Here is an 11,905-nt window from a genome sequence, read left to right on the forward strand (position 1 = left end):
GTACAATTAAGCTTGAAAGTTGTTGCTTTGTATAAAGGATGCTGAGGTGGTGCAGGTAACAAAACCTGTACCATTTGATCTAATTTCACAAAATTTATCCTGTAAATGGGGGAATAAAACATCAGCAGGCATCTCACATGATTGCTCTTTATGAAAAAGGATCATGTGTCTAACAACCTGTTCCTCAGAGTAGGCTAGCCTTCTGTGAATTGTTCTAAAGCAGTACTCTTGAGGAAGAAGGCTTGTTTTCAGCTGCTGTCCTAGGGCCTTGGAGGCGTAAACATATTCAGGCAAAAGCAAAAGGACATAATTAATGTTTTCTCAGAAATTAAAAATGTGGCAGGTTAGTCCTATGCCTTCAGAGATAGTCACCACCAGTATTACTCATGTCGCTCTGCATCAAAATCCTCATTGGAGCTTTTAAAAATAGATACAGATTTCCAGGACCCACCCCAGACATACGGATTGAGAATCTCCAGGAGTTGAGCCCAGGAATCTGTACATTTAGATGCTTCCCAGGTCATACCGATGCCCAGAAGGATTAAGAACCCTAGAGGATGACATTGAAGACCACTCAGGAGTCCTCCCTGCCTGTGTCAGACAAAGGAAATACTGCGAGCACTCTTCAGTAATGACAGAAGCATAACAGAGACAGTTACCTCCACTGGTCCTTAGTTATTATTGAGTATTGGGCCCATTCTTTCATTCATTCAACAATATTTATCCAACATCTCCTCTAGGCACTATCCTAGATTAGAGATGTTCAGTCAAATATCATTGATCATATGCTAGATCTGATACATTTCTGAGAGTTTTGCAAGGATTATTTTTGCTTAATTCTCCCAACAATCCTGTAAGGTGGATACCATTATTATCCTTACATTAAAAATGGTATATAAAACTGAGGGACAGGAAAATTTGAGCAATTTTCCCACGTTTAAACAGTGTGGTTATTTACTCAATGCCTTAATCCTGCAAATTTTTCTCAGAAAAGTTCACACACATATAATTTTTTACATGAAATTTGGGGGCTGCACAGACTCCTATGGATATCAGGTTAAAGGCCCCTGGCCTGGAGGATGACAGCTACCATATTGTGAGTAAATATGATTCCCCATCACCATCGCTGAGCTCTGAACACAAACCATTCTTTCATTTGACCCGTTTCTTGCTGTAGCTCATCCATCGAGTTTTGTCCCCCTTACATTACTGGACTTCTCGCTTGTCTTTTTCTGTCTTCATATTGGATAACAGATGTATTTTGGACATTTCATTGACTGCCCTTCTAATTTTGTTACTTTTAGATTACCTACATCCTCCCAATATATAAGGGAATTTTTTTTTGCTGGCATCAGATAATTTTCAGTTGACTGACTCCATGTGCCTTTTCATTGATTTAAGTTTTCCCAAGAATGTTGCCATCCAAACTCACCTGTAGTTAATATCTGTCTTACTTCGTTTTTTTGTTCTTTGTTTGAGGTCTTTATTATGGTTCTTATTGGCTTCCTCTGCTTGTAAAATAGTACTGTAGTATATTCATTTTGGTTACTTAGAAATCACCCATATACAGAGGGTGCCAAGAAAAGTATACACATTTTAAGAGAATGGAAAACTGTATTAAAATTGTAATGCTCAATATATACTGATAACAAAAGATGAATACAAGTCATGTTTGACTTCTGCAATTACAAGAGGTGCTCAAAGTGGTTACCATCAGCGTCCAGACACTTCTGATTACAGCGAACTACTGCTTGAGCAACATTGACCAAAGTGTCCACTTGTGTACAATTTTTTGGCACCCCCTGGATAGGCTAACTCAGAATTATAAGAGATGGTCTGCTGATTTGCAGTTTAGATTTCCGGAAGGCAGGGTTTCCTGTGATTATGTGGTGTGCTGTTAGCATCTTCTTTCTATGCCTTATGCCCTCTTAAATATACTTTCCTATGAAAATAATAAAATGTTGACATACACATATCTTATACAGCTCTCATTTTTATATATAAATGTATATATAATATATATAATATACATATATATTTAATACTATTAAATATATTTAATAATATCCTTATTAACAAACCAACAGAAAATTGGCTGCCAGTGGGTAGATTCTGTATGTTCTATTCTTAACTCTAGTATCTGTCAGTGGATCTCTGCTTGAACTTATTTCTAGCTGATAATTCTGCTTTAAATTTACCCATAAGGTAGTTATTCTGTTCCTCTCAGCATAGTAGAATTAAAAATTGTAGCTTAGTTTGAACCCATCTTAGGGAAAGCTGAAAGAAAAAAGAAAGCAATATCTCTTACCTTCTTTTCAGAACTTTCTCAATTTTAGTAAAGAAGGCAATTATCAAATAAACAGTATATTCAATTTTATTTCTCTTTCACTTTAAGGATCTAAGTAAAAGGTTGACGATTTCACTGAGGTATTTTCCTGCATAAATACAGCTATACTATGATAGCTGTATTTCAACTATATTTCTTCCTCTGGAAATGTTCTCTCTTCTGATTATTTTTTTCTTAAGATTTTTATTGGGAAATTGGGGGAGGGGTACAGTGTTGGGGAATTGGGGAAGGGGACCAGCCAAGTTGTTGTTCTTCAGTTTTCGTTGTGGAGGGCACCAGTTGCCATCTGGTTGCCTGTTGGCAGCTCATGGGCTCTAAGCTCAAGGTGCCGAGTTCAGTCCTAGTTGTGGGTGGGTGTAGCCACCATCCCATGTGGGAGTCAAACCAGCAGCCTTGTTGTTAAGAGCACACGTCCTATCCATTGAAACATCCGGGTGGCAGCTCAGCTCAAGATGCTGAGTTCAGTCTTAGTTGCAGGTGGGCATAGCCCACCATCGATCAGGCAATCTTGTTGTTACACCAGCTGAGCCATCCTGCCCTGATGGCAGCTCAGCAACAGCTCAGCTTGGGCGCAGCATCACGGGCCCATGTGGGAATCGAACCGGCGGCCCTGTTGCTCAGAGCTCACGCTCTTAAGCCAACTCTTAACCAACTGAGCCACTCAGCCAGGCCCTCTCTTCTGCTTCTATTTGTAATTGCCTGTAGTACTATAACTTCATTTAGGACAGCATGTTCCTTTATCACCTGATGCTGATATAACAGTATGACAGGAAATAGAGATTTATAATATCTTTTATTGTAATCCTGATTAACTTTGTCTTATGACCTGAACATTAGACTAGATTATTTCTTAATCTTCTTGACCTTTTTATGGAATGTTTTTACAGTAACTGATCTACATGAAAGAATTTAAGTCTTGCCTCACACAAATGTAATCTAGTAGAATCAACTTTGATGACCTCAAATATGTTTGTTATTCTTTAGTGAAATTTCCATATTGTCTTAGGTTAGACTCTTAGATACTAAAATAAGGTAACTGAATAACATCCCTTACATTGATTTAAGAGATCTTAATCTTCAGAAGTCATTTCAATTTCAAGATTTTACAATATACCCATCTTTCCTTGATCCGAATTATTTGGTTATGTTTGCATCTTTTAAAGATTATGTAATTTTCTATTATAAGGACACATTTCTACTTTGTGACTTAAAAAAATTAGATCTTATATATTGTTTTGCTTTTCTGCCCATATTTTCTAATCTTTTGTAGTGTGCAACTTTCTTATTCCTTTTATTAACACTTGGTAAGGTTCATATCTCCTTGGTTACAGAATAAAAATCTCCACCTTTCTTAACCAGAAGTAGAGTTTATTTTAGTTTTGATTATAAAGTCAGTAGAAAAACAAGTCATTATAAACTAGGTTATGTAAATTAAGCATGTTACTTCGTAATTATAATTTGATGCATTTACTTCTGTTGCGTACTATATTTGTGAAAGATCCAAGTTGCACCTTCCTTGTTTTGTGGTTGAATAATAATTTAATGTTTCTAATTCCTGTTCAGGTTGGGCATGTCAAAAGAGGAATCCACAAAGCTCACCTCTGGACCAAACAATGATGGAGCTGAAAGTAGTTCTTCAGCTGGGACCTCTAGTCTTCCAGGTCTTTCTTCACAGACTCTTTTAGAAGAACAACAACCACCAAGCATGAAAAGTCCAACTTCTCCAGAGCCTGACTTCTGTGCTACGCTCTGTCCTATGGTAGATGTAGGTAAAGATGTAATGGCAGAATTAGAATCAGAGGATATCTTGATCCCTGAAGAATCTGTGATTCAGGAGGAAATTGCAGAAGAGGTAGAGACTAGTATCTGTGAATGCCAGGATGAAAATCATAAGACAATACCTGAATTTTCTGAGGAGTCTGAAAGTCCAGCCGACTCTCATGAAGAGCCCCAAATGGCACCTCCTGAAGAGAACTTGGAATCCTGTGTTGTGATGAATGATGTTTTAGAAACGTTGCCTCATATTGAAGTTAAGGTGGAAGAGAAGTCAGAATCCTCCCAGGAAGAAATGTCAGTTGTTATTGATCAACTAGAAGCCTGTGACTCTCTCGTTCCTTCCACTTCATCTGTGACTCATGTCAGTGACACAGAACATAAGGAGCCAGAAACTGCAATACAGAACAATACTCCAAAAATAAACATAGGGTCATCTTCTTTAGAAGGCCAGTTTCCAGGTGAAGGAATTGCTGTAGATATGGAGCTACAGAGCGATCCTGATGAACAGCTTTCTGAAAATGCTTGCATCTCTGAAACTTCCTTCTCTTCTGAGAGCCCAGAGGGAGCCTGTACCAGCCTGACATCCCCAGGAGGAGAGACACAGTCCACTTCAGAAGAATCATGTACTCCAGCCTCCCTTGAGACAACATTTTGTTCTGAGGTGTCCAGCACTGAAAATGGAGACAAATATAATCAGAGAAATCCCACAGAAGGAAACCTTCATGCATCTTTGATGTCAGAAATATCGCCAGTGTCCACTTCACCTGAAATATCAGAAGCATCTCTAATGTCCAATTTGCCTTTAACCTCTGAGGCATCCCCAGTATCAAATTTGCCGTTAACATCAGAAGCATCACCCATGTCTGACTTACCTTTGACATCAGAAGCTTCTTCAGTGTCTTCCATGCTTCTCACGTCTGAGACCACTTTTATATCCAGTCTGCCACTTCCTTCAGAAACATCTCCAATTTCAAATTCTACCATGAATGAAAGAATGGTGCATCAACAAAGAAAGTCTCCTTCCATATCTGAAGAACCACCCTCTCCACAGAAAGATGAAGGTCCTGCCCCTGCCAAACCCCTGGGAGAAAGCCTTCTCTCTCAGCAGAAGACTCTCTCAAATACTCCTGAACCCATCAAAATGAGCTCTTCTTCCGTTGCTCTGGAAGCATTTTCACCTGAAGAACTGCACAATAAGACCATGAATCAGCAGCCTTGTAAATCACACATTGAAACTGAGAAGCCCTATTCTGCTTCAGTGCCAGAACTTCCTTCTACAGAAATCATAAAAGTTAAAAATCATAATGTCCTGCAAAGAACAGAAAAGAAAGGGGTGTCTTCACCATTGGAATTACCTGTCTTTTCTGAAGAGTCAGAGAGTAAAGGAAATGAGCTTCCATCAGCTAAATTACAGGACAAGCCGTATATCTCACCAATGGATAAGGCTTCATTTCCAGAAGGCTCTAGAAATAAAACCCATAAGCAAGGGAGCTCACAGAATCGGTTGGAGACCTCACATACTTCCAAACCATCAGAGCCCTCCAAGTCACCTGATGGGCTAAGAAATGAAAGTAGAGAATCCGAGATATCAAAGAGGAAAACCGCAGAGCAGCACAGCTTTGGAATCTGTAAGGAAAAGAGGGCAAGGATAGAAGATGATCTGTCAACCCGGAACATATCATCTAGCAGCCCACCTGAGAAAGAGCAGCCTCCAAGAGAGGAACCCAGGGTTCCACCTCTCAAGGTATGGTATTTAAAAAGAAAAGAGAGAAAAGAAAAGGCGATTCCACAGATAAGCTTTTTCCTCTTTGGATACTTAATTTTTCAAAAGTAAAGGAGGTTTTCATCCTTCCAGGTTTTATGTAGCAGTTGCTATCTAATATTCCCAGCACCAGTCTAATATTAAATGATTCTTTTTTACGCTATGCATTGAGCTCATATAAGTTTAGATACATGTATGTATTTAGACCTCAGCATTTAAGGAAAAAGAAGTGGGAAGGAGAACAGGGTCTGAAGGAGCCCATGTTTCACGGCGATACAGGGTCTTTTGGGGATTCCAAGGTGTAGGACAGACCTACATAAATGTGGGAGAATTTGAAAGATAACCCAGTGTCCTATAAAAGTTCGGAAGGACTAGAGAAAGAAAAAGTCGGGAGTAAGAGGCATGCACTGAAAAGATGAAGGTACATATTATCCCTTCATTTATTTTCCAAAGAACACTGAACACCACCATTGCCTAGCAGGAAGGGACCTGGCTTAGGAAAGAGCCTCATTAAATTTTTCTTAAATAAATCAATGAAATTGCTTTGTGAACCCTGAGAGAAAACGCTGTAGATATATAGGCATACAGATCCTATTTTTTTATTTCAAGATAGTAAAAAGCTATTTAACTTCACAAAAAAATGAAGCCTGTAGACAAACATTGCTATTTATATGTTTTCATTTTACCCCAGTAAATTTTAACTCTCAGAAAACAAACCTTTTATATAAATTGGCTCTGCCTAATAAACTGAAAATTAAGGTTGATTCAAAAGAAACTCTGTTTAATAATAAAAAAATTCTACCCACAATAATTTAAATTTATTTGGTGCTTTTATCTCAGTCCATTTATTTTGTTCTACAATAAAATGGCTTATTCCATCATAGTTGGTCTAGAATCATAAACATATTCCAGCTTTGTTTTTCTTAATCTCTCTTTATTTTGCTCTGCTCTGACACCTTTTTGTGTGTGACTCATGATCTCCATAAGGTTGACTTTTAAGAGTGTGGTTGTAGTTGCTTTGTTTAATAAAGCAAGTCCCTATTAAATGAAATTCTAGAGATGTAAAAGACAAACATAAAGCCCTGCCATGTGTTTTAATTTCTGAAGCAGTGGAAAGAAAAATGGAAGCATGTTTTTCATGGGAAATATTTTTAAACACACCAGTCTAATTTTGTTATCAAAAGCTTATTTTCAAAGTGATGCGCACTTTATGTAAAGATAGGGAAGGAAGTAGAAGGAGGCAGGTAGATACTGTAAATATGCTACTGGATGTTTATTTGGCCCTGAGCTCTTGCTTCTATCTAGGCTTAATTTTTTAAATGTTTTCAGTTCTTTTAACTAAGGAAAATATTTAAAAGGAATAAATGAATCCCCTCTCTGAATTCATTTTTTTCTTTGGAGCCTTTGAATTAGAAGAGAGTCATTATAAGTTTGAAAATGAGAAATGAGATAGCACAGGAAGATGGTTCCATCAACCAAAGTTCCACGATATAATTCCAAATTGATATGATCCTCTAACATGTGTCAAGTGTTTATAATGTAAATATGCATATGTTAAGAAGAGGAGATATACAGAGGGTGCCAAAAAACATGTTTTAAGAAAGGAAAACTGTATTAAAATTGTAATACTCAATATATAGTGATAACAAAAGATAAATACAAGTCACGCTTGACTCCTGCAATTACAAGAGATGCTCCAAGTGGTTACCGTCAGCATCCAGATACTTCTGATTACTGCGAACCAACTGCTCAAGCAACGTTGACCAAAGTGTCCACTTGTATACATTTTTTGACACCCCCGTTATGTTTTCTAGGAAAAGCTTTTACTAGGGGCGGGGCGGGGGGGGGCGGAGCAAGCATAGTACATGCCAACAGCTCTGAATGGGGAACCCAAAGACTCTCCCTGTCACACTCACTGTTTTATGGCCCAGGGCAGCCTACCTCCATTTCTTTCAGCTGTAAAATGAAAGACTTTAACTAGATCCCTTCAAGCTCTACAAATCTGTGACTCTAAGAACATTCTTAGTGACTAGAGTATCATAGCATTGCTATGGGATGTGGGTTGCTAGGCCTTATTGCCTCATGAATTTGGTGAAGACTGCAAGTCTCTTACTTAGAATAAGTGAACAGTGTGGATTGAGATATTTATGAAATTCAGCAAATTGTAGATCACCAACAGCAAAAGAAACTGGCCAGCCTGTACTTCCTTTGAGAGGCAAAAAACCAGCATTGCCCTTGCTTTCATGAAAACATGATGAGAATAAAATCCTTTTGGAAAGCAGAGCACGCTCACAAATAGAGTCTTATTCCATCTTTATAACAGTCCTGTGAAGGAAACAGACCAGAAATAACTAGTCTCATTTTACATTTGCGTTTACAAACTCTTCTTGTGTGCTTATGATATGTGTATAAGGCAGCATACTAGGCAATATGAGAATGCATGAAAACCAGAGAACTTCTGGCTCGGGGAGGTTAGCGAAGGCACTGCGGGACTCAGTGATTTGCCCAGCATCACCCAGTTCCCCTGAGAGAAGCCAGGATGACAATTCTAGTCTCCCGACCTCTTGGCGAGGGCCTTGTGTGTGTGTGTGTGTGTGTGTGTGTGTGTGTGTGTGAAATGAAGACAGAGAAACTGAAATAGAATCAAGGTCCCAGATATTCATACCAGCAAGAAAGCTAATATAAAAGCTCAACATCTCTAAGTCTTTTTAGCAAACCTCATTTTAAGAAGCATGGATTTTGTTTCCATTTACATGAGGCATTAAGAAGAGGTTTCATTTCCATGCCACATGAAATCACCAGTTGATGTTTTTGTAGAATAAAACAGAAATTAAAATTTTTCATTTTCATGTTCGTGGTGCATTTCATGTTACTTTGCACCCTGAAGGCCCATTCAGGGATTTAGGTGCGTATGGTTCATGCCACATGATGAAAAACGCAGCTCCTTCTGTGTACTGTCCAAATCGCCATGTCCCCTCTGTGATCATGTACTAAGCGCTTTATCTTCCCATTCTCCCCTTCCTGTAGATCCAGCTTTCCAAAATCGGGCCACCTTTTATTATCAAGAGCCAACCCGTCTCCAAACCGGAGTCACGAGCATCCCCCAGCACATCCGTCAGTGGTGGGAGGAACACGGGCGCCAGGACCCTTGCGGATATCAAGGCCCGTGCCCAGCAAGCAAGGGCCCAGCGAGAGGCCGCGGCCGCGGCTGCTGTAGCGGCAGCAGCGAGCATTGTCCCTGGAGCAGTGGGGAGCCCGGGAGAGGGTGGAAAGGCGAGAACCCTGGCTCATATCAAAGAACAGACAAAAGCGAAGCTCTTTGCAAAGCATCAAGCCCGAGCCCACCTCTTCCAGAGCACTAAAGAGACCCGATTGCCTCCGCTTGGCTCAAAGGAAGGCACTCCTAGCTTAGAAGTTCCTCCTACCCCTGAAACAAAAATCGAGGGTTCAACCGGTGTCATTATCGTCAACCCAAACTGCAGATCTCCTAGCAACAAGTCTGCCCACCTCCGGGAGGCCACCACTATATTACAGCAGTCTCTTAACCCGACTAAACTTCCAGAAACTGCCACGGACTTATCCGTGCGTAGTTCTGATGAAAATATACCTGTGTCGCATTTATCTGAGAAAATTGTTTCATCTACCTCTTCTGAAAACAGCAGTGTGCCCATGCTTTTTAATAAAAATTCTGTCCCTGTGTCTGTCTGCAGCACTGCTATGTCAGGAGCAATTAAAGAACATCCCTTTGTGAGTTCTGTTGATAAATCCTCTGTTCTAATGTCTGTTGACAGTGCAAGCACTACAATTTCTGCTTGTAATATAAGCATGTTAAAAACCATCCAGGGACCTGACACACCATGCATAGCCATTATACCAAAATGTGTTGAAAGCACTCCCGTTCCCACCACCACCGAAGGCGCCAGCATATCGAGCTCCGTGGATGACAAGCAGTTACTCCTGTCAAGCAGCGGTGCTGGTAACTTAGTCTCCAGTCAGTACACCTCTGTGCCAACTCCCTCCATTGGAAATAACTTGCCAAACCATCTCTCCACTAGCTCTGTCTTGATTCCCCCAGCGGGAATTAACAACCGATTTCCTCCGGAGAAGATAGCCATGCCTGGGAGTGAAGAACAGGCCACCGTGCCCATAGGGACCACTGTGAGAGCCGCCCTCAGCTGCAGGGAGTCAGTAGCCATCACGGACACACTGGTTGCACGCCCACCAGTCGCAATGTTTACCGGAAGTATGCTGACCATAAACTCTTATGATGATAGCTCTCCCAAGTTAAGTGCTGAAAGCTTGGACAAAAATTCTGGGCCTCGCAACAGGGCAGACAATTCTGGGAAACCTCAGCAACCCCCAGGGGGCTTTGCACCAGCAGCCATAAACAGATCGATTCCGTGTAAAGTCATCGTTGACCACAGCACCACGCTGACCTCCACTTTGTCTCTGACTGTCTCCATTGAAAGTGCAGAAGCCAGCTTGGACATCCAGAGCAGGTCAGGGAGGACAGAAGCAGCCACACAGCCCATGGCATGTCCTCAGGTGTCTGTGATTAGCAGGCCTGAGCCAGTTGCAAGCGAAAGCATAGATCACGGTTCTAGTTTCCTTGCTGCTGCTTCAGCAAAACAAGACTGTAAAACGATGCAGGCCCCCTGCACCAATCTCCGAGAAGTACCCCTTGCTGTGCCAGATAAATTAAATGAGGTGACTGCTCCTAGTAATACCTTTGCTGAGCAGGCACGTGGCCCGACCACTTTCAAAAGTGAAGCAGACACAACCTGTAGCAACCAGTACAACCCAGGCAACCGGATTTGCTGGACCGATGACGGCATGAGGAGCACTGGACAGCCCCTGGTTAGTCACTCGGGTTCGAGTAAACAGAAAGAATATCTAGAGCAGAGCTGTCCAAAGGCTATCAAAACTGAACACGCCGGCTACTCGCACCTGTCAGAACTTCAGCCTAGGAATCTCATAACTAGTGTCACTATCCCCGTGAAATCAGAACCCCATGAAATGGACAAGGGCTTCAGAATGGATACTGAAGACTTCCCTGGCCCGGAGCTGCCCCCTCCGGCTACAGAAGCCACCCCTAGTGGGCCACCGACACAGAACGTGAAGGCTCCCACCTCTGGTCCTGTGGAAGAGGCAATTTCCTTGGCTACAGACACCCTGAAAAGAGTTCCCAGTGCAGGGAGCTCAAGCTGTCGTCTGTCATCTGTGGAGGCGAACAATCCACTGGTGACACAGTTGCTACAGGGCAACCTGCCTTTGGAAAAAGTGTTGCCGCAGCCCAGACTGGGAGCCAAGCTCGAAATTAACAGGCTTCCTCTGCCTCTTCAAACTACCTCAGTGGGTAAAACAGCACCAGAGAGGAACATTGTGGAAATGCCGTCCAGCTCTCCAAACCCAGATGGGAAGGGCTACTTGGCAGGGACCCTGGCACCACTCCCAATGAGAAAGCGAGAAAACCACCCCAAAAAGCGAGTGGCCAGGACTGTGGGGGAACACACTCAAGTGAAATGTGAACCGGGGAAATTGCTGGTGGAGCCAGAGCTTAAAGGGGTGCCTTGTGTCATCAACGCCGGCCTGAATCAGCTAGGACACGGCCAGCCATTTAAGCAAGAGTGGATGAACAAGCACGCGGTGCAGAACAGAATCGTTCACAGCCCGGAGGTCAAACAGCAAAAGCGGCTGCTCCCCTCGTGTAGCTTCCAGCAGAGCCTGTTTCATGGTGACAAGAATGGCAGCTTCCACCCTGATGCTGGTACCTCCCACAGACAGCCGTTTTACCAAATGTCCATGGCTGCCAGGGGCCCCATTCCTACCGCAGCCCTGCTGCAGGCCTCGGCCAAGGCCCCGGTGGGCTGTAATGCGTTCGCCTTCAACAGGCATCTTGAACAAAAGGGACTGGCAGAGGTGGGCCTCGCCTCAGCGCCTCACCAGCTAAGGTTAGCCAACATGTTGTCCCCCGGTATGCCCATTAAAGAAGGCGAGGACGTGGGAGGGGCTACACACGC

General features: G+C 42.2%; 1 protein-coding gene across 1 annotated transcript in view; it reads left to right on the forward strand.

The window, feature by feature from the left end:
• The window catches only part of ASXL3 (ASXL transcriptional regulator 3), a 155,225-nt gene that overhangs the window by 138,674 nt on the left and 4,646 nt on the right, over positions 1-11,905 (forward strand). Inside the window, exons 14-15 of the mRNA XM_019652066.1 lie at positions 3,911-5,867; positions 8,913-11,905. Of these exons, the coding sequence (XP_019507611.1) occupies positions 3,911-5,867; positions 8,913-11,905 (4,950 nt within the window). The remainder of the gene's footprint in view (positions 1-3,910; positions 5,868-8,912) is intronic.

Source organism: Hipposideros armiger, unplaced genomic scaffold (genome assembly GCF_001890085.2).
Source record: "Hipposideros armiger isolate ML-2016 unplaced genomic scaffold, ASM189008v1 scaffold_173, whole genome shotgun sequence".
In the NCBI taxonomy this organism is placed as follows: Eukaryota; Metazoa; Chordata; class Mammalia; order Chiroptera; family Hipposideridae; genus Hipposideros; species Hipposideros armiger.